Source organism: Dendrobates tinctorius, unplaced genomic scaffold (genome assembly GCF_039654945.1).
Source record: "Dendrobates tinctorius isolate UK_male_01 unplaced genomic scaffold, ASM3965494v1 ptg000174l, whole genome shotgun sequence".
Taxonomy (NCBI): Eukaryota; Metazoa; Chordata; class Amphibia; order Anura; family Dendrobatidae; genus Dendrobates; species Dendrobates tinctorius.
In genome coordinates this window covers 5,067,741-5,091,127 of record NW_027361841.1, presented here as the reverse complement: position 1 = coordinate 5,091,127, position 23,387 = coordinate 5,067,741, and the positions used below count along the sequence as shown (strand labels likewise).

Below are 23,387 nucleotides of genomic sequence, written 5' to 3'. Positions count from 1 at the left end.
TGGCAAAATGCAATTTATCTCCAATATTTAAAGAATAGGATCTTGATTTAAAGAGTAAACTATTTTCTGATGACAGATTCCCTTAAAGCCGTACTCAACCTTTCAGACTATTTTTGCTCCAGTTCCAAACAATAAAGATAACCATCAAATTATTCATGCTGTTTGATAATGGATGTCCATTTCTATTTTATACCGCCCTTTGGCTTACTTTTAGTTCCTTTCTCTGCTTTTACTACCACATCACATAGTGTAAAAACCTTTCCTCACTAATATATTTCCAAAACCCAACAAGCCTCTACAGATTAGTGGAATAGTCCAGTGTAATTTTAGGTATAGTAACTCTTTAAATTTGTGTTTACTATTAAGACGGCCATTGTGAAATCACATGGGCATCAAATAATAATAATTATAATAATCTATATTGTTATATAGTGCTAATATATTTTGCAGCGCTTTACAGTTTTTGCACACATTTTTTTTTGCACACAGTTATTGCACAAATGAGTATGCTATTGCTTGAGAGTTCTGATATCCTTGCAAGTTTGGGCTACCTTGTATATCCAGTGACATGGGCAAAGGTTCAATCTATATTTCTTTATCAATGGCAAGTTATTATTAATATAACTATTGGGTCCTGACATATCCATATTGAAATGGATAGCAATGTAGGAGACAATCTTGAATACCGATGCTCAATTAGCGGAACACAGTAGAAAACTAAAAAAAAGAGACCAAACACCTCACCAATACAGTAAATGCAAAAAAAAACTATTTTTTGCAGAAAAAAAATAGTTTTTGCATCTCTATATATCCTAAGAGCTGTAACTTTCTTGTTTTTATGCTGACAGAGCCTATTGAGTGTTTGTTTTTGTGGGATGACATGAAGTTTTCAGTGATTCAATTTTTATTCTGTTTTTTTGTGTGTGTCGGTATGATGAAAAAGCTACATTAATTAATTCCTTAAGTATAGGATAAATTATCTCTGTTTTATTGTTGAAATTGTTCAGATTTTTTTTAATTTTGTTCTCTGTACCTGATTATGGAGGCAGCCATTTTTCCTGGGCGACTATTTACTGCACTCAAAGACATGCTTAACAGCAGCAGCATGAGCACTAGGAAGCTGAATGCTGGAGGTGATTCAATGCCATTGTATGGGAGAATGTTAATGTCATGCTCTGTGACCTGTGCAGAGGTCATTGTGCAGGAATGGGGGTGAGGGGTTCCCATCACTTTGTTATCTGTGTCCAGGTTTATAATGCAGGTATTACCTGTCAATCTGAGTGTGGTAACAATGACCATAAAATTACTTATGTTAAGTGATCTCTACAGAACAAGAAGTATCAGTCTATTATGAAGCTCTGTGTACTGTTTTAAAAAGATTTTAACATATTTTACATTAAAAAAATGTAAATCAAATCACCAAAAATTCTATCTTAACTATATTAGTTTTTCATTTGCATTGCAATATGCATTAAAGAAGCACTCCCTTAAAAAATGACATCTGCTTGAGCCCTAAATAATACCCTTCACTCTAGTAATAGTTGTATCACTATATCTATTAAAGAATTACTCCCATAAACATTTTTCTCCTCTTAATATATTGCAATTTTCATATTATACAGTATAGCTGTATGTAGTTAGGGTACCGTTACACCTAGCGATGCACCAGCGATCCCGACCAGCGATATGACGCGGTCAGGATCGCTGGTGCATCACTAGGTGGTCGCTAGTGAGCTGCCACACAGGCAGATCTCACCAGCGCCATCGCTGGGGACGGGGATCACTACTTACCTGTCAGACGCGGCGATCCTGCGTCCTCCCGCCCGGCTCCACGCGTCGCTCGTCGGCGCCACAGTAAGCGCCGCAGGAAGTGACAGACGAGGAATGGTCCAGGAGCTTCTCGCGCGATCAGCGATAACCAGCGGGGGAGACGGTCGTAGGTAAGTATCACATGCAGCGATATCGCTATGACGTCATAAAATCGGTGACTTTACAGCGATATTGCTAGCGATATCGCAGTGTGTAACGGGGGCTTTACTTGTTGTTCATTTTGCCTTTCTACCCAGCTAATACTTCTCTTTATCATTAGGTTTATGGCATCCTGTGATTAAAACCTGACTAGTCGAATCCTTCTGAGCTCTATCTAGAAACAGGAGGCCAATGTTCCCTGTATGAATCATCCCCCTCTTCAAACTCCTGACCCAACTGCTCTGCTCCTTCCCACTGTCAGCTACTTTACAGTGATGTAGCATTCTAGTTCTAATGGTGACTCATGCAGAGAAGTGAGGCTTCCTGTTTCTACATAAAGCTTAGAAGAATTTAACAAGTTTGTTTTTAATCACAGGATGTCATAGACCTAATGGAAATGAGAAGAATTAGCCAGGTAGAAAGGTAAAATTAGCAAATGTAAGTACACAGTGATAGATAATGTGATGATTGCAATATATTAAGATGATAAAAAATTTGGTGGGAGTAGTGCTTCTTTAAAGTCTAGAATTACTCTGCACTAAATAACATTTCTAGAGACAGCACAATTCACCTTTATTCTTTGCATGAATTGTATTTGCTCCCAGTTCATCTATGACAGTTTTACATCCTTTCACACTATTGAAGGAGCAGTGAGAAATACTTGACCATTTTTAAATATGCACCTAGTATCCCAAAGTCTGTTAGGCAGGATCACCACCTATGGCTGTGTGTCATATCATGTGCTGCCTTCCTTGCCTCTCTGTAGCTTGGAGACACTTAGCAGAACATGACGTGGACTAAGGCATCTAGCTGCAAGCAAAAGAGACAAAAAGAGATTTTCAAGAATGTCAGGAGAAAGCTTAACTATTGACCTGACAGTTGTGAATTCTGATCGGAAATAGAAAATAGATTTTATATGGAAGGTAAAAAGCACAATAAAATTGATGACATGAAATCTCATGAACATCATATAATGTACATGAAAAGTGTAGAACAAATGTAGTACAACATGTAAAACTATTATAATTTCCTTCATGAAGTCTTTTATATGTATAGGTTTGGAATCTCATTAAATTACTATAGTTCATCTACCGTCATTAATATAGTAATTGTCTTTTTTTTATCCACAAACTGACTGGAATAAATATATATGGCCTCCAGACTTGACAGCCATTTGGACAGGAGTCATCTCAATGCCATCATAAAGTGGATATGTCAGGTCACAAAATGTCATATAATATTACATTTGATTCTGAATATAGAAAGTTTGTTCATCAACAAATTGCTGATAAAAGATGAGGACATATGCGGAAAGCCCATACACAGGTTGTTAAATTCTACATCCTTAAATAGAAAAGCAGGAATCACTGGAAGAAGTTCTGGTTGTCATATTAATTGTGCAGAAATCATGGCTTTAGGGAAAAAATGGTCTAAAATACTGAGAGAAAGAACACTGTAGCTAAGTAGCACAATGGTAGTAATGTCAAAGACATATTTTCTAACCTAAATTATGAGAGGTAGTACAGTAATTTCCTATCTAGAGAAGAACCTACAATGATAATTCATCCCTCAATAACTATAGTGTTTTTACAATTGGATAATTCCATTGATATACAATTTAGCAGAACAGAACAGCAGCAACGAAAATTTCAAACTCTTTACTTACAAACCAATCAGCCAAAATCTTCTTGCACATTTACCTACCAGTTTCTTAAAGGGGTATTCCCATCGTATACTTTTATAGCACAACCTTTGAATATGCCATTAAATGTATAGTATTTGCTGATCCTACCACTGAGACCCACATCTTTGTTGAGAATGGGGCACTGTTCAACACATCTGTCAGTGGAGAGGTGGTCAGAGTGATAGAGTTTTGTCTAGGGCGCAATGTCAGGAGTTTAGAAGGTGTAATAAGCTGTGTTTTTTCTGTGGAGACATCTCTCATACTATTTCTGTCTGCCCAAAACGAGAGAAATGTTTTGCACACACATTTGCTGTGGGCAGTATACAACCTAAGTTTCTTTTGGCAATTACTCTGATCTGCTCCTTATCCACGTTTTCCACAAAGGCTTTTGTGGATTCAGGAGCAGCATTGAATCTGATGGATTTGGACTTTGCTAAACGTTGTGGTTTTTCCATGACGCCTCTGCGGATGCCTATTCCTTTGAGGGGTATTGATGCTACTCCTTTGGCGGAGAATAAACATCAGTTTTGGACCCAGGTGACGATGCGGGTTGCCCCAGACCACCAAAAAAATTGTAAATTTTTGGTGCTGCATAATTTGCATGATACTATTGTTCTGGGTTTTCCTTGGTTGCAAACTCATAATCCAGTTTTGGATTAGAAATCTAGGTCTGTGGTGAGTTGGGGTTGTCAGTGTGTTCTTAGGGACACTCCTGTTTTCTCCACCTCTCCTCAGTCTCATGATATTCCTGATTATCTAGGCGATTTTTCTGATGTATTTAGTGAGAGCAAGTCTGCGTCTTTGCCTCCTCATAGGAGTTATGACTGTGCAATTGAGTTGATGCCTGGGTGTAAATTTCCCAAGGGTCGGCTTTTCAACTTATCAGTACTCGAACATGATGCTATGCGATCCTATATTAAGGAGTCATTGGAGAAGGGTCATATTAGACCATCCTCGTCACCTTTAGGTGCTGTTTTTTTTGTGGCCAAGAAAGATGGTTCATTAAGACTGTGTATTGATTATCGTTCCCTTAACAAGATGACGGTTAAATGTCAGTACCCATTACCTCTGATGTCTGATTTATTCTCCGGAGTTAAGAGTGCCTGCTGGTTTACTAAGCTTGACCTCAGGGGGGCGTATAATCTTATTCGCATCAAGCACGGGGATGAATGGAAGACGGTGCTTAATACTCCGGAGGGACATTTTGAGTACCTGGTGATGCCTTTTGGGCTCACTAATGCCCCTTCTGTCTTCCAGTCCTTTATGAACGATATTTTCTGTGACTTTGTGGATAAGTTTTTGATCATCTATCTGGATGATATTTTGATCTTTTCTAGTGATTGGGATTCTCATGTTTGTTAAGGGATCGAAATGCCTCTTTGGTGTACAGAGGATTTCATTTTTGGGATTTATTTTGTCTCCGTCAACTATTGATATGGACCCGGCCAGGTACAGGCCATTTATGATTGGGTTCAGCCCACTTCTTTGAAGGCCCTCCAGAAGTTTTTGGGTTTTGCTAATTTCTATCGTAAATTTATAGGTAATTTTTCTGGTATTGTCAAACCACTGACTGATCTGACCAAGAAGGGCGCTGATGTGCTGAATTGGTCTCCTGAGGCTATCTCAGCATTTCAGGAGCTTAAGCAGAGATTTACTTCAGCTCCGGTTTTACGGCAACCTGATGTCTCACTTCCGTTTCAGGTGGAGGTAGATGCTTCTGAGATTGGTGAAGGAGCTGTTTTGTCCCAAAAAGACCCTCTGACTTCTAGGATGAATCCCTGTGCCTTCTTTTCTCGAAAGTTCTCCCCATCTGAACGCAACTATGACGTGGGGAATCGGGAATTGTTGGTCATGAAGTGGGCATTTGAGGAGTGGAGACATTGGTTGGAGGGATCTAGACATCAAGTTGTGGTCCTCACCGATCACAAGAATTTGATTTATCTGGAGTCGGCCAAACGCTTGAATCCTAGACAGGCTAGATGGGCCTTGTTTTTCACGCGTTTTAATTTTGTGGTCTCTTTTCTTCCGGGCACTAAGAATGTTAAGGCAGACGCCCTTTCTAGGAGTTTCTTTGCTGATTCTATTAGTGTGACTGAGCCTACTACTATCCTAGGTGAGGGGGTAGTTCTTTCTGCCATTTCGCCCGATTTGAGACGCACCTTGGAGGAATTTTCCGGAGGATAAACCTGAGCGTTGCCCTATGGGAAAATTGTATGTTCCTGACCAGTGGAGAAAGAGAGTGATGTCTGAAATTCATTGCTCTGCATTGGCTGGTCATCCAGGTATTTTTGGTACCAGAGATTTGGTGAGTCGGTCCTTTTGGTGGCCTGCCTTATCTCGTGACGTCAGGAATTTTGTACAGTCCTGTGGGACTTGTTCTCGGTCTAAACCCTGTTCTCGTTCTAGTGGGTTGCTGATGCCCCTCCTGGTGCCCAAGAGGCCATGGACCCATATCTCAATGGATTTTATTTCTGATCTTCCTGTCTCTCAGAGATTGACTGTTATCTGGGTGATATGTGATAGATTTTCGAAGATAGTCCATCTTGTACCACTCCCAAAGTTGCCATCTTCCGCTGAGTTGGTGCCCTTGTTTTTACAACAGGTGGTTCGGTTGCATGGGATTCCTGAGAACATTGTGTCTGACAGAGGAGTCCAGTTTGCTTCCAGATTCTGGAAAGCCTTTTGTTCCAATCTGGGAATTCAATTATCCTTCTCCTCCGCGTTTCATCCCCAGACCAATGGACAGACTGAGAGAACAAACCAGACCTTGGAGTCTCATTTGAGATGTTTTATATCTGCTGATCAGGATGATTGGGTCTCATTTTTGCCCTTGGCCGAATTCGCACTGAACAATAGAGCTAGTTCTGCCACTTTGATGTCACCCTTTTTCTGAAATTTTGGGTTTCATCCTCGATTCTCTTCAGGGCAAGTGGAATCTTCATCCTGCCCAGGTGTGGACACTGTGGTTAAGAGAATGCAGCAGATATGGGACCAAGTGGTGGATAAGTTGTCACTCTCTCAGGAAAAGGCCCAGCGATTTTCCAACCGGCATAGGACCATTGGTCCCTGGTTTAAAGTGGGTGATATCGTTTGGTTGTCGTCTAAGAATATTCCTATGAAGGTTGCATCTCCTAAATTTAAGCCAAGATTTATTGGTCCTTATAAGATTTTGGAAATTCTTAACCCTGTTTCGTTTCAATTGGCTCTTCCAGTTACGTTCAAGATCCATAACATATTTCACAAATTTCTGTTGAAGAGGTTTGTTGAGCCAGTGGTTCCTATGGCAGCACCTCCTGACCCTGTGTTAGTCAAAGGCAATGTGGAATATGAGGTAGAGAAAATATTGGATTCTCGTTTGGTTAGACGGAGACTCCAGTATTTGGTCAAATGGAAGGATTATGGTCAGGAGGATAATTCTTTGGTCTCTGCCTCTGATATTCATGCCAATAGATTGGTTCGTGCTTTTCACCAGGCCCATCCTGATCGGCCTGGTGGCGTGGATGAGGGTTCGGTGACCCCTCCTCATGGGGGGTACTGTTGTGAGTTCATTCTCTGATTCAGGAGGTGGTGCGGCTGGTTTGATCAGTGGAGATCTGCCACCTGAGAATGAGGATGACGATTGGATCTCAGGATTCTCAGATTGCATTTAAGACAGCCGACGCCCTATTCAGTTGCTGGAGATTCCTTCTGGCTTGTCAGCTCTTGGTTTTCAGCTCTGTTCCAGTCATCTAAAGCTAAGTTTTTCTGCTAATGTTCACACTTGATTTTGTTGGTCTATTCAGTTTTTTTGTGTGGTCTGCCAGCTCCGGCTGGGTGCTGAGCTGAATTTCTACTCTTATTTATCAGTATTTTGCCAATTGGCTTTTTGTCCCTTACTAGTTCGGTCTCTTTTTGCTCTGTCTCAGAATATTTCAGAGTGCTGATATAGTGGGAGAAGTCTAGTGACTTCAGGGTTAATTTTGCTATCAGAAGTGTTGGACATTATTTTTGCAGGGTTTTTTGCAGGCTGCAGACAGTGACTTGCCTTTCCTTTCCTATCTAGTTAGTTTGGGCCCCATCATTTGCTCAGCCTATTTTCCTGCCTGTGTTTGTGCCTTCATCTTGTTTCACCGTCAATACATGTGTGGGGGCTATCTATTCCTTTGGGGTCTGCTCTGGGGCAGTTAGTTTTCCCTTTTCTTGCTTTAGGCTTATGTAGTCCTCCGGCCGTGATGAAGCATCTAGGAACATTGTAGGCACCTCCACGGCTACTGCTAGTTGTGTGGTAAGATCAGGGATCTGCAATCTGCATAGTTACCAACTTCTCTGGTTTTCTGTGGCTTAGCTTGTTTTGTTTTTTTCTCCTCGGTGACCCATTCATAACACTCCCCTGCCCCAACAATGCCTCTTTACCACTGCCCCCAGTGATTGCAGGCTGCAGTGGTGATGCCGTACAGTGCACATGATGGAAGGAGCCACTGAACTCTGTGTCTCTGCCGAAGTAGATGGCACCAGTAGCTCATCCCAGTGATTGGCTACATCAGTCATGATGGCACTGCTGTGGCCTATAAACAATCATTGGAAACAGTGACGTAGAGGTGTCACTAGAGCAAGGGAAGGTGAGCACTGCTGTATTTATTATTTTCCACATCCACATGCTTATGGGCTAATGAAAATTAAAAAGGGGAAAACCTTTTAAGCTAAAAACTATTTTTGCCATATGGAAACATAGATACAGATTGTCCCATTACATTGGTCAGTTATTGAGATGATTGGAAGATTGGGAGGAATTTTATTTAACCCCCGCTGATAGCAGATTACTTTATCTTTTAAAAACTACCCGTTTCGGCAGATGCCTTTTTCGACTTTAATTTTAGGGGGGTGAGGGGTTAATTTTTTGTCTATACTTGTAACATTATTGGATTCAATAAATATTGAGAAGTTCTTTGCAAAAACGTCTACTACTCTTCCTTCTATGCTAGCTGGATATCTCCTTTTTTTCCTTGGATGTAAAAAGACTGGTATGTACACAGTGGTACACGATTCCAGAAAGCCACGAAGCATGTGTTGTATTCACCAACTCCTCAATGTTACAGTAGATCTCAAGAGGACAAGTGACAGACATCATATACCAACTGTCACACTTGCCCATCTGGAAGGTTATGCCCTCTTTTCATCAACATAGATGAAAAGTTAGGCAACTGAATCTACCACCATGACCAGTAATGCTACATATATTCTCAGGGTTTAGAACGTTCCTATTATGATGACAACCAGGGTTAATTTGTCAGCAAATTCCAAAGGATTAATATAGTTACCTTTGAGAGTTTATCCTTTTTTTACAGAATTTAAGAAATGTACATATGAATAAGTTTTTCACAAACTCTTTTCTTTTTTCAACAGTTCCATTTATCCCCCCTACTGCCGACAGCGTTGTAAAGTTTGACGCATATGGAGATGGTCTTGGTCTATATAATGTCTTCAATTTTCAGTATAATAATGGAAAATACTCATATCTAAAAATTGGTCAGTGGGCAGAGACTTTATCTCTTGATGTAGATGTCATACAATGGTCCAAGAGTATGGTGCCAACGTCACAGTGCAGTGATCCATGTGCTCCAAATGAAATGAAGAATATGCAACCTGGAGATGTATGTTGTTGGATCTGCATTCCATGTGAAACATATCAATATCTTGCAGATGAATTGACATGTGTTGATTGCGGACCAGGACGCTGGCCCACTGCAGACCTAACTGGATGTTTTGACTTACCAGAAGACTACATTAAATGGGAAGATGCATGGGCCGTAGGACCAGTAACAATTGCATGCCTTGGTTTCTTGTGTACATTCCTTGTTGGTGGAGTCTTTGTCAAGCACAATAACACTCCTTTAGTCAAAGCATCTGGACGTGAACTCTGTTATATCCTCTTGATTGGAGTTTTCTTGTGTTACTGTATGACATTTTTCTTCATAGCCAAACCTTCTCCAGTCATATGTACACTACGACGTTTGGGATTGGGGACATCATTTGTAGTTTGCTACTCGGCTCTTCTAACAAAGACTAATAGAATTGCCCGGATCTTCAGTGGAGTAACAGAAGGAGCTCAAAGACCCAAATTTATCAGCCCCAAATCTCAAGTCATAATTTGCCTAAGCCTCATCTCTGTTCAAATTGTTATTGTGTCTGTATGGCTTATGTTGGAGTATCCAGGCACCAGGAGGTACACTCTACCGGAGAAAAGGGAGACTGTCATATTAAAATGTAATGTGAAGGATTCAAGTATGCTGATATCTTTAACATATGATGTGGTTCTAGTCATATTATGTACTGTATATGCCTTTAAAACAAGAAAGTGCCCAGAAAATTTCAACGAAGCCAAGTTTATTGGATTTACAATGTACACCACCTGTATTATCTGGCTCGCATTTCTTCCAATATTTTATGTGACGTCCAGTGACTACAGGGTAAGTTCCATAGAAAATTGTTATAAAAAGGTAACATAAAAGTAACTATCCTCGCCAGGGGTGTACATATAAATCATTGGCCCCATAGAAAAAGTCTTAATTGATCCTCCTCCCTAAATAAATATATTTAGCAGGGTAGGCGAGTTCACAAAGAGCATACCTTCCAACTTTTAAACACAGGGAGAGGAATATGTATTGCAATATTTAGACAGTAATTTTGCTTCTACTGAATGAAAGCCTCTAACTGTTTTCACCGATTATGATACCCCTTTCCTAGACTATGATGCCCCCCAAACTTTTGCCCACACACAGTATCATACCTCCACTGTAAATTCCCCCACTGTACCCCACACAAGCAAATTAGGATGACGCCACAGTACCTCAGCAAAGTATCATGCCCCAACACAGTATAATTGCCCCACAGCCCCAACATAGTATGATGCCTCTATAATGCCCCACACACATTATGATGGACCTCACTGTGCTCCCACAGAGTATTATACACTTACAACCCCACCACACATTATGTAATGCCCCCCACAGTCTTCACACAAAGTATAATGCTCCTACAGTCACTCACAAAAAAATGGCTACTACAGCACCCCAGTATGATGCTTCCACAGTCCCCATCACTCAGAATGTTGTGTTCCAAACTATGATTTCCCTCTTTCAGTATGATGCTCCCACAGTCTACATCATATACATTATGAGGCCTCGGAGCTCCCTACAAGTACTGACTGATAAGAAAATAAATAAAAACTACTCACTGAAACCCATGCCCCTGATGCACTGCTCTATTGTATGCAGTCTGTGGACTGAGGCTCCAGGCAGTAGGCATGATCAAGTGACATCATTTCACCTGCTGCACTCAAATGCACATTCTGAATGGAGGAATCGGAAGCTGACGGTTCCCTATTCCACCATTATGTGTTCTTACTGTATCTTCATTCTGAGATTGCATAACTCACTGAAATTGAGCTCCCGGTTGGGGGCAGTGCCCACTCATATACTCTACAGCGGCCTTATGGCCTGATCGGAACACTACAGATCCTCACCTTGATCTGTGGATAGGTGATCATTTTTATATAATTAATTGTTTTGCAATTATGGCTCATTATAGGCCCAATATAGTTTATTAGACTGCTCATTAGTAATATGACACATATGTGCAATTACATTATAGTAAATTAATCTTATTTTGATATTTCCATAAAATAGTGCCTATTATTTAGTGAAGATACATATCTATATTTCCACTTACAAATTCCTTTTCACCAAGGCTTATAAATACCAAATAAACTAAATGATAAAATTTACTTGGCTAGATGTTGATACATAAACATTAGTGCTTGTTAATCATAGTCCATACATGCTTCATAACCAAACTGGATGAGGGCTCTATAAAAATGTAAAGGCTGAATCATTTCCATTCTGTTTCAGGTCCAAACTACGACCATGTGCATTTCTGTAAGTCTAAGCGGTTTTGTAGTCTTGGGATGCCTGTTTGCACCGAAAGTCCATATCATTCTATTTCAACCACAGAAAAATGTTGTAACTCACAGACTTCATTTAAATAGATTCAGTGTCAGTGGCACTGCAACCACGTATTCCCAGTGTAAGTATATCAGGATCTATGATCATTAGCTGGATCTTTGCCTAACTTCATTGACTTATGTGTGGTAAAAAATCTCTATGTGTAGCATATAAAACAAATTGTATGTGTTTATCGCAGACATAACATTTCTTTACTTAAAAACATTTAAAATGTTAGAAATATCTTTGATGTTTTAGTCGATTTTTTTTTAGTTTTTATCTCATTATACAACCCAGAGGATTTAACATTGATCTCCTAACCTTAAAATAGGACATGAATTTGTCATAAAAGAGCTGTAATAACTAACAAATACATAACTACAGTAACATACAGTTAGTTCCACAAATATTTGGAGAGTGATCGAATCTTCATGATTTTGGGCTCTGCATACCGCTATTTTGGGTCTAAAATGAAACTGAGATGAAACTGAAGTGTAGACTTTCAGGTTTAATTAAGGGGGTTGAGCAAAAATATCTCGTGAAACGTTTAGGAATTGCAAAAGTTTTTCTCCAAAGCCTCCTCATTTCAGGAGCTCAAAAGTAATCGCACAAATTAACTTTACCATAAATAAAATGTTAATATTTAATACTTTATAAAGAATACTGCACGGGCAATGACTGCCTGATGTCTCTCTGATGAACTTCTTCCTTTTTCTCAGACTAATGATGGTCTGTTTCTCTTCCATTGCGAGCACCTTTGACCGCATGTTGTTAAGATATTTATTAGTAATTATGTTTTCTGCGTGTTGTCTGCATAATGCCAAATTCTCTCAAGTGTATGAAAAATTGTTTGCTTTTCACTGAGAAGTTTGAGACCCATGTGGTGTTCCACGTCATCAATATGTCATCAGTTGTACATTGTTAGTGCAACAAGAATTAAAAAACTAATATTAAGCTAAATAGAGTTTACTATTTAATCATTGCAATGACTCCATTAAAACAGATGTACGGATGTCTGTCATCTGTTTGGCATTTGTTTCATCTGCACACCCATTTAGTTAAGGCCTCTTTCACACTTCAGTTTTTTACAATCAGTCACAATCCGCCAGGTTTTGAAAAAAACGGATCCTCAATTTTCTTTTGAGGATTTCCCCATTGACTTCCATTAATGGCGGATTGTGACGGATTGCTGTCTGTTGCATCCGGTTTTTTTGCGGATCCGTCACCATCCTCAAACATTTGAAAACAGAGCTTGCAACGTTTTTTTCTCTGGCGGATCCTCCAGACACTCATTTAACCTGAAATTCTGTCTGGGTGCCGGACCAAAAAAATCTCTCTCTCTCCTTTTCCAGGCTGCGATTCCTTTAAAATTCTTCATTTGTCGGATCCGTCAAAAAAACGGACAGGTGCCATCCGTTGTCATCAGTACTAAAACGGATCCGCCATCCGTCCTTTTGGCGGATTTTGACTGATGCAAAAAACTGAAGTGTGAAAGAGGCCTTACCTGGCAAGTGTGATCTGAAGCACGCATCAGAATAGTGCATGCTGCCATTTTTTACACGTGGACAACCAGTTTGCCTGTGCATGTGTGGTTGATTTGTCATATGGACTACGTACTGGCAGACATAGTATTGGTGCAACCTGTGCAGCCGCACAGGGGCTCAAGACCTATTTTCACCTCTAAAGCAGCGAGCATCTTCTGCTACAGACACATTATAGATCCGCAAGGTCCCTCTATGCTGTTCTTATATGGGGACCCTCAAACATTCTTGTCTGCGTGAGTCCTTGATGTTAAATGTTGCATCCATTCTTCCTGACAATATGTGTTATAGTCAGCAGTAACTACGTCCATGATATAATAACCGCAGTCCTACAGTACCCCTTAGTATATCTAGGACACTTTAAGAACATCTTTAGCACAAGTTATGCTGAACATACTTTTCCATCCATTCCTAAAACTCATTTCCATTGTGCAGGTTCTACATCAAGTGCACTGTCAATACCTTTTTTCATTTTAGCTATCCTTGTAGAGCGTTTTCCTAGAAATCGTTATTATTACTCTGAAAACTACTAGTATTGGAAACCCACGATCAATGAGAAGCACTGACTTATGGGCTATAAAAGCATCGGATAGTAAGCACAATCAGGCAGCTAATAAGAAATATCACACAGGCTATTATTTTCTACAGTACCGTGCACTAATGAAGTCTATCAGTCAAGTCACTGCAGTAGTTTTAAACTGTATTTTAATGCAATTCTGATTTTCTTCTACACTTCCTGTAGTCCATATCTAGTTTTAGGTTACAATGTGAGTTTGTATTATATACTGGACTAGCTCAAGTCTCTTTGTAGGAAAACACTTTCAATTATGTTGGCAATCTACTATTTTATACTTTCAACATATTGGAGGTGGCCAGATGTTTTGTGATATGACATCTACATTGCAGTCTGTGCCTGAAAATCTGCAAATTCATTTATTGGACCCAAATCAGAATATCTCTATTGTAGTTAATTCAGAAAAAGATTTGCAAGGACTTTGAATTCAATTAACGCATGACCTTAACCCCTCATATCATCTCATCAGTGTGAAATGAGACATTTTTATATCAGATACTTATTATTCAGATCCCATTCTGTTTTAACGCTGATATTTCCAGCAAGTTTTGGAGGATGGTTGATTTTTTTAAATGTCAATTTTAGAAGGCATTGTCCACCTCTGAATCCCAGCTACCTCGCTCAATAGAAGAATGGCTGCAAGTGTTCAAATCAAATCAAATACTTGTGGTCGAGTAATGACCACCGGAATCGGCAAGCAGAGCAAAATCCTAAGGGCAGGTGCAGACGAGTGTATTTTTTGTCATTCAAGAAAATTGGATCAGTTATATTAATCTCACTTGATCGGGAATCAGGTAGGTTCAACACACTATTAACCTGCAGATTATCAGCATAGGTTGATAGCGTTTTTTTTACATGACAGGTTCCCTTTAAATATTAAAATTAATAATGACTATTGATATTGTTCTATTACACATACAGTATGTGTTTGATTTATCTCTGCTTACTTTTCTTTTTCAGCTTCAGCCAGCGCACATTACACACCAACGATTTGTAATGGAGGAGAAGTTCTGGACTCCACCACCTCATCCTTATAATCGCCGTAAACATTTCTGTCCTAAAGGTTTTTAGACTGTTAGAACTTATGCACTCGTTGTGCAGTCCTGTCTTTTTTTCTTTTTTTTTTAGAAAATAAATATTTTTGAGGACTGTCTGCAATGATGTTCTAGAGCTTTTCAGATGACCACTGTAATTCACAGTTTAGAGACCATGTAAATAGGGTGCGTTAACTACACAACTTGCTGTGTACACGGAGTATATGGGTCATTTACTTTCCTATGACATTTTTGTAAGCTAGGTTATTGTAGTAACCGATTTTAGAATGCGTTTAAGCTTCCTAATGTTACATGACATGTAACAGGTGGTTTTTGCACAACTGAAACAGTATTAATGTAATGAAGCCAGTAATAAAACCTTTGTAGAGGTTTATAGCATGTATTTCTTGGTACTTATATACTATTGTGTTGCACTGACTTGAAGGTTTCTGGACATATATTCCAGTAAAATTAATGTGTGGTTTCGAAAGCATCCAACAAATGAGCGAGCCAGATATAATAATAACTTTACGGGAAAAACGGGGATACATATTAAATTTACTCTATACGTTGGATATTTAATGTTTGGTGCACTTTTTCCTAAAATACACTGGAACATTATAAATTATGAGCACATACATTGCAATGAAAACATTTTAATTGTCTTTATCATTAGCTGTGATTTATGGATTAGTCAGATATAGTATAAATATTTTCTTCATATTATCACTTTATTATTACATATTTCATTTTATCACTTTATTATTACATATTTCACAGTATTACTTTATTTGTAATTTATATAAAACACGTACAATTCAGGGAAAACTCTTTATAGTCCTAAACGGGACTCGGGGCTTGATCATATGTGGATTATAAATGACCACTATAAAAAAAATCACCTGTCATTAATTTTTTTTGTTTGTTCGTGGACATGGTGTTTTTTTATTGTAAGAAACAGTTCTAGAAAATATCTCTTCCTCTTTGGAGGAAGTCATACACATTATAGCATTTAAAATATGAACATGGGTTTTTCATTTGCCTATTTTTGGTAACATTAAAGGAAAAGTGCCACAAAAGACTAGCGCATCCCATAGATTAATACAAGGTGAAAAATGCTTTAAAAATTAAAAAATGCTAAAAAAAAATACATTTTTCTATAGATTCATAGATACCACCTATGCAATGTCTTATGGCATCAATCACACACAAAAATAACTTTTTAATAAAAGAACTAATACTGTATATTGAGGATCTCTCCTTAGGGCTTGTGCAGACCACTGTATATTCGATCTTGTAAAATATCAGATTGTATTGAGGCCAATGTTATTCTATGGGGCATGCAGGTGTCCAATTTTTTCCTCAGACAGACTGAAAACTTAAGAAACAAAGTCGCAGCATGCTCGATTTGCAACTGACCGCACTTAGCCATGCAAGTCAATCAGTGATGGATGACATCTAAATTAGGTGCAATTTTCACACACTGACACAATGGAGAATATGGAGACATTTTTTTTTCCATCTTCTTCACATCCAAGAAAATCGGAACACACTCTGATCTAACGGTGATCAAACTCAGCTTGATCAGAGTGTGATTAGCATAATTGGCCTTATTCTGTCGGATGAGAGAAAATACAGTTGTGTGACCCTAGTGTTAGAATAAGTCATCAGTAACTCTTATGATGATGTCTAATCTCATGTGACCACTGCAGCTTCTCATTGGCTGCAGCGGTCAAGGCAAAAATAGACAGCTTTGAAGAGGTCTGGTTATTCAGATACTGTCTGGGTAGCAATCAATGGAGTCACATAAGCAGTAAGAGAGTTGAATGCAGTAATTATTTTTACTTTAAACTTTGCAGAATGATTTTTTTTTAGAACTTCCATATCAACGGGGGAAAAAAGACTTGTTTTGTAATCCAAGACAATTTATTAGAAAATTACATATGAATACATTTGAATGAACATGCATATGATGTCACTGTAATAAAACTTTTTTTTACGGTCCATAAATCTAATCTTTGTGAACACACAGGCTGATATACTAAGCCTCAAGTGCCAAAAATCTATCTTAATTTGTGCCAATTCTTTCATGCCTTGCACCACTTTTATTATATGATTTAAACCTATTTTTCAGCCTACAAGAAGGTGTAGCCTATTAGAAAGTGGGCAAATAAAGTGCTTGGCCTAAATCGCAATAATGTGCCCCTAAAAGTGCATCAAAATGTAGCATACCGTATTTTGCGGTTTATAAGACGCAGTGGATTATAAGATGCACCCCAAATTTTGAGGAGAAAAACAGGAAGAAAAACTTTATTTAATAAAATGGTGGTGCTTCTTACAAACCATGCATCTTATTGCTTACCGGGGGGTGGCTGAGGTGAAGCTGGGCCCTAGGGTCGTTGCTGGTGGAGTTGGGCGATGCTGCGACCCCAGATTGGGAGATGTGCAACGCTTTGGGTGTTCAGTGGTGAGGGGGCTCAGCTGACATTTTGTGAAAGACCAAAGCCTGCGTACTTCTATGGATTACTTTGCGCCTGGGCAGGTAAGCAACTCTGCCTTTTTTCTGTGATTTTTAAGAAAAGAGACTGGCCATAACATACAAATCAGAGAGTTTAATGGCATACCAAGCCACAAGGCACTCTTAAGGGTGCACCCTCATTTTCATATTAAATAAAAGCGGATTCTTCTGCAAATAGAAAAGGTATATGTATGCTATAGTTTTAGTAGGGGTTAAATACCTTATAAAAATGTTTAAGCAGTTTAATTAGCACTTTGGGAGAAACAGACTTTCTTTTAAGCATATAAGCCTATATTGTATTCGGCCAAAAGTTCCATGAACGATTGAAATTGAAATGATGCTTTCTCAGTGAAGCATTATAGATTTCATATTAAAATTAATGGTATTTCTACATAATGCACATTCAGAGTCCTCCAGGGCAGGAGATACTCTCTGCAGATCTTTACTGTCACTATTTCAATGGGGCCATGAAAAGGGATAAAGAAGCCATTACTATTAACTCCAAATTTCCTAACAGACCTAAAGGTATATTGCACAATTTCAAATTTGTATTGTCTACCACAATAGGGCAGCAAAATAAATGGTTAGAAATATCTTGGCTTAATATATCAATTTCTATTGTGGTTGATAGTGAGGGGATGAAAATTAGATTTCTTTATTCCTATCAGAGGTATTTTCAAGATTAAAATCTATGAAAGCCACAAACATAGGACAGTAAAGGTACTGTCACACTAAGCGATATCGCTAGCAATATCGCTATAACTTGTGACGTTATAGCGATATTGCTACCGACATCGCTGTGTCTGATACTTATCTACGACCCGCTCCCCTGCTGGTTATCGCTGATCGTGAGAGAACGTCCAGGACTGTTTCTCGTCGTCAGCTTCCTGCGGCACTTCATGTGGAGAGACGAGCGACGAGTGTGGAACCGTGTGGGAGGATGCAGGATCGCCTAGTGTGACAGGTAAGTAGCAACCCCCGTCCCCAGCGATGTCGCTGGTGAGATCTGCCTGTGTGGCAGCTCACTAGCGACCACTTAGCGATGTACCAGCGATCCTGACCGCGTCATATCGCTGGTACATCGCTAAGTGTGACAGTACCTTAATGCAATACCTATGGCCTGTACCAGATCTTCAGAGCTTATAGGCACAGATAGGTTTGGTTTATCTGCCACTTTAGACCTCCAACAGCCCCAAGCAAAGTACCAAAGCACAATGTGATGCAATTTCCACAACACCTAAAACTGCTCACACACTTTAGATAACTTTTGATGAAAAGCTTGGTCAGGTTATGATTATTTATCCTGACTCTGATATATATTCACATTCAGCTCAGCCATGTACAGAGTGGAATTTGCCGCTAAGCCGTGAGTCAGAGTGGTCAGGAAGTCCAAGGTCAGAAGCCAGGTGGGTACGTCATAAACAGAAGGAAGAGACAAAAGCGTTGTCAGGTAACATTCCAAGGTCAGAGTACCAGGAGGATAATGGATCAGAGCTGAGGGGATTAATCAGGCGGATGGGCAGAAGAAAGTCCAAGGTCAGGCAACAGATGAAGCATATAGAACTCAAGGCACAGGGAGCACAAAGCACAAAACAAGCAAGATGAATGTACGTCTGGCAGTGGTCTTGGAGTAGCTGCTCAGTTATGTAGGCATGGCTATTACCCAGAATAGTGAACATCTGAGACAGCCGACGCCTCCCAGTCACAGATTGGCTAGTTGAGCTGTCAGCAAATACACTGACAGTTCAGCACGCCCCTGAACCAGACTGTATGGTCATGCTGTCAAAGTACTAAAAGCTTCAGCATGCCCCTGTACCAGATTGGATGGCTGAGCTGTCAGTAACTGCATCCCAGACACACTGAGGGGTGGAACCCTGACACTCTGGTGACTGGTCCCATGGGAACAAATGATCTGGCAAGTTGAAACTCAACATTGCCAAGATTTCTCTTCAACCACATCTTCCACTGAGGGAAAATCAGGAAACACTCATACATATTGAATAGTTATCCGCTCCCTTGAAATTAGCAGATCTGGCAACCTCTTGTGTAATTTTTATGGAAAACCTAACATTCTCTTGTTCCTCCATTGGTGTCTTCCTCTTATACCTTTTAGCACTGTGAATCCAGTAGTAATACACATGAATATGCACTTTTTAATGAACTCATTTGCACATTTCTTCATTAGCAGGTGCCCAATAGGCTCCATAGCCCCATAGGCACAAGTCGATTGAATATAAGTATTGATGAATCCAGCCGCCATTCATATGGTGGCACAGAGTGTTTTTGTTTTTACACAGATATCCACATGACTATAGAAAATACTCAAATGTTCACATACCCAGATGTCACACATAGACTATATTTTCCTCTCGTTACACCAAATACAAAACCCAATACTGAACAATATGGGCAGCGTGACATACTGTATAGTCCTGAATTGTGAGCCATTGTGTACATGATTATGAGCATAAGGCCAGGGTCACACCAGTGTAAATCCTTTTTTTTCAAAGAGAATAGGATTTACTATGTAAATGACACTTGGATCAAACTCTGATCAGAGTTTGATATGAGTGCCAGCTTTCTGTGATCCAATTTTCTTGAATGAGAGAATCGTAGCACATGTGAGGAGAAGATTGAGAACAAAATTTCTCCATCTTCTCTATTCTGTGAGTCCACAGAAATCTGCCTGCACTAGGATGTTTTCAGAGCACCCATAGGCTTGAATGGCCCAGTGTGATCCAATTTGTATAGCACATCTCAGCATGTTTCAATTTTATTCTCCTTTTGATTAACTCATAGAATAACATTTGTCTGAATGCTCTCTGATAAAACATTAGATAGCACTCATCCGATGTATACACTCATGTGAGCGAGTCCTTGGAATTTAGATTGCATGAAGGTCTCTTTCTGCAAAAACAGTGGCCTATTAATAATAATAGTAATAATAATTTTATTTCTATAGCGCCAACATTCCGCAGCACTTTACATTTTAGAGGGGACTTCTACAGACAATAAAATACATTACAGAATAACAATAATCACATAAAACAACAAATACCAAGAGGAATGAGGACCTTGCTCACAAGTTTACAGTCTATGAGGAAGCAGGGGAGACACGAAAGGTGGATGGTAACAATTGCTTTCATTGTTCTGATCCGCCATTATGTAATAAATCGGGTGTTCATGTAATGCTGCATGAACCGTTTACCAACCAGTATATGTAAAAGTACAGACACAGAGGGATATTAAATGCATAAAAACAGATGATGCATGGGTCATGGTAATGACAAAAATTTTGAATGGGCAACACAGTAATAGTTAGATAAATGTGTTGAGGCGGTAGGCCAGTCTGAAGAAATGCATTTTTAGGGCACGCTTAAAACTGTGGATATTGGGGATTAATCAAATTATCATGGGTAGTGCATTCCAGAGAATTGGCGCAGCACGTGAGAAGCCTTGGAGACAGGGGTGGGAGGTTCTCATTATTGAGGATGCTAACCTTAGGTCATTAGCAGAATGGAGGACACGGGTAGGGTGGTAGACTGAGACGAGGTAGGAGATGTAGGATGGTGCTGAACCATGGAGTGCTTTGTGGGTGAGAATGATAAGTTTATATTGAACTCTTGAGTGGATGGATAACCACTGCAATGACTGGCACAAGGGAGAGGCATCGGCGTATCAGTTGGTGAGGAATATGATCCTGGCTGCAGAATTCAAGACAGATTGGAGAGGGGAGAGTTTGGTAGAGTAGTAGAGAGTTACAATAATCCAGACAAAAATTAATAAGAGCAACAGTAAGAGTTTTTGCAGAGTAGAAAGTAAGAAAAAGTTGAATTCTAGAAATGTTTTGAGGTGTAGATAACAAGAACAAGCCCGTGATCGGATGTGGGGGGTGCATGAAAGCTCTGAATCAAGTATGACCCCAAGACAGCGGGCATGTTGCTGAGGAGAAATGGTAGAACCGCACACGGAAATGGCAGGCATAGGTAGGTTAGTTGACAGAGGAAACACAAGGAGTTCTGTTTTTGACAGGTTCAGTTTCAGATAGAGGGAGGACATGATGTTGGAGACAGCAGTAAGACAATCACTGGTGTTTTGAAACTGGTCTATAATTAGCTGCACAGTTTTGGTCGAGGGATGGTTTTTTAAGTAATGGATGCATGATGGCATGTTTAAATGAGGGGGGAAAGATACCAGAAGAGAGAGAAAGGTTGAATATTTTTATTAGGAAAGTGATGACAGGGCAGAGTTGTATGTTTTAAGCATAAACTTGTAATGGATGAAATCTTTGGACAGATTGGATTTTCTTCACAGACATTCAGCGCACTTGGAGCACCGCTGTAGGAAACGTGTTCGCAGCGTGTGTCAGGGTTGTTACCATCTCTGCCGAGTTGTTTTATGTATAGAAGGTGCAGGTTATTCTAAGAGTATAACAAGGAAATCAGTATGAAACTTTCCCAAGTTTTTTCATGTTTGATATTCTGAAAGTTGACATAAGGCCAAAGTGGCTCTGGCGTTTGAAAAAAGCTATGAAACATGTGAATGATTTGTATGCCACAAACATTCACTAATCAGAATTGGAGGAGGAAAGTTTTGTTAATGTAGAATAATTTTCCTTGAGTGAGAATGCACCATTTTTAATGCATCTTACCTGCTGTTGACCCCAATCCCCCTCGATGAATATGCAAATCCATACGAGTGCGGTCACATCTAGTGGCGGGTCTATACCCATTCAAATGAATTTATTACTGTGTTAAAAAGCTAGTGCTTGCAGTGATTATCCATTGGTGACTCTAAAGAGCTCCCTGATGAATATTTAAAATGAGAAGCTTCAGCTTTTACCCGAGTTCCGCAGAAACACTTAATCACGCTTGATCTGCTAAAGAATAAATAGCAGTGAAAATGATGATTGAAAACAGATTTATTGTATATCAGAGCTAAATAAAAATGTGATTTTACATGTTAACCATTTATTACACAGTTTCCAGGTACTGCTGCGCAAAAAGACTTCAATATGCAGAGTATTAATAAGTGTTTAGGATAATCTTCAAATATATATGGTTCATTCAATGACTAACATTATATCGTTACATAAATGACTGTATAAAAGGTTGACTGAGTGTCTGCCTTCTAAGTGTATGGAAGCACAAACAGCACTCAACTGCTGGAAACCGTATGGAACCAGAAAGCCAAGAAGCCATTGGCAAAGCATTTGAGCACTTGATTGAAGAGCGAGCACAAAAACAAAGTAATAACGAAAATGTGAAGTAAAGCACAAGACATCATTTGTGACATTTTGGACTAACAAAATATTTTTTTTTCAATTACTAACTTAAAACTGGAATATTATATATAACCATGAATGGAAATAATTGTGGAAGGATTCTTCCTGAGATTTGTACTCCACTAAAGTGTGTATCCAAAATGTAACCCAAAGGAACACATACGATGAGTGTTGTTTTTTTTCTAGGAGATTTTGTTACTAGAAACAATGTAAATCACTGTGGTCACATTGTTCGAAACGTGTGTTCTAAATTGTAACCGATTTTATCAGGATGTGTAGGCTACTCAGTATACTGTACTAACCTATGCTTCATATGTGATTACTGCATTGTTGTATAGGACTTGGAAATCAGTCAGTTACCTGATGAATAATACTGTTAGTTTGACAATATGATGTTGTAAAGACATTGGCAGCTTACGCAAACTATTCTCATTGGATACTTTTATAAGTTCGGTATAGTGGTATCTTTAAAAGACAGTGCTGCTTGTCTTGAATAAAGTACAGAATGTTCAATTAAATTCTTCCAATAAATATTTTTATGTTTGACTAAACACATTTTCTCTTTTTTTAACGTTGAAAACTAGGACCTGCTATGGTATAGCTTATAGTACTTGCTGCCCGATACATCAACAAAATTTACTGATGGCTCCAAGCAATCATGTGCTTTATATCTAGCAGGAGGATGATACCTGGAAGCAAAAATTAAACCTAGTGGAGTGGAGAAGGGGAATGTTTTGGTGAGGAGAGAAAGAGGAGGTACCTGGGAAGGAAGTAAATTACATTTTGGTAGAAGTACTTGGAGAAG

At 39.2% G+C, this 23,387-nt stretch overlaps 1 protein-coding gene across 2 annotated transcripts in view; it reads left to right on the top strand.

Annotated features, from left to right (window-relative positions):
- GRM3 (glutamate metabotropic receptor 3) overlaps positions 1 to 23,133 on the top strand; it is a 608,887-nt gene extending 585,754 nt beyond the window's left edge. For both annotated transcript variants that reach the window (XM_073551300.1, XM_073551301.1), the window contains 3 exons: positions 9,035 to 10,098; positions 11,539 to 11,713; positions 14,707 to 23,133. In XM_073551300.1, the coding sequence (XP_073407401.1) occupies positions 9,035 to 10,098; positions 11,539 to 11,713; positions 14,707 to 14,783 (1,316 nt within the window). In that variant the 3' untranslated portion in view covers positions 14,784 to 23,133. The remainder of the gene's footprint in view (positions 1 to 9,034; positions 10,099 to 11,538; positions 11,714 to 14,706) is intronic.
- The last annotated feature ends 254 nt before the right edge of the window (positions 23,134 to 23,387 follow it).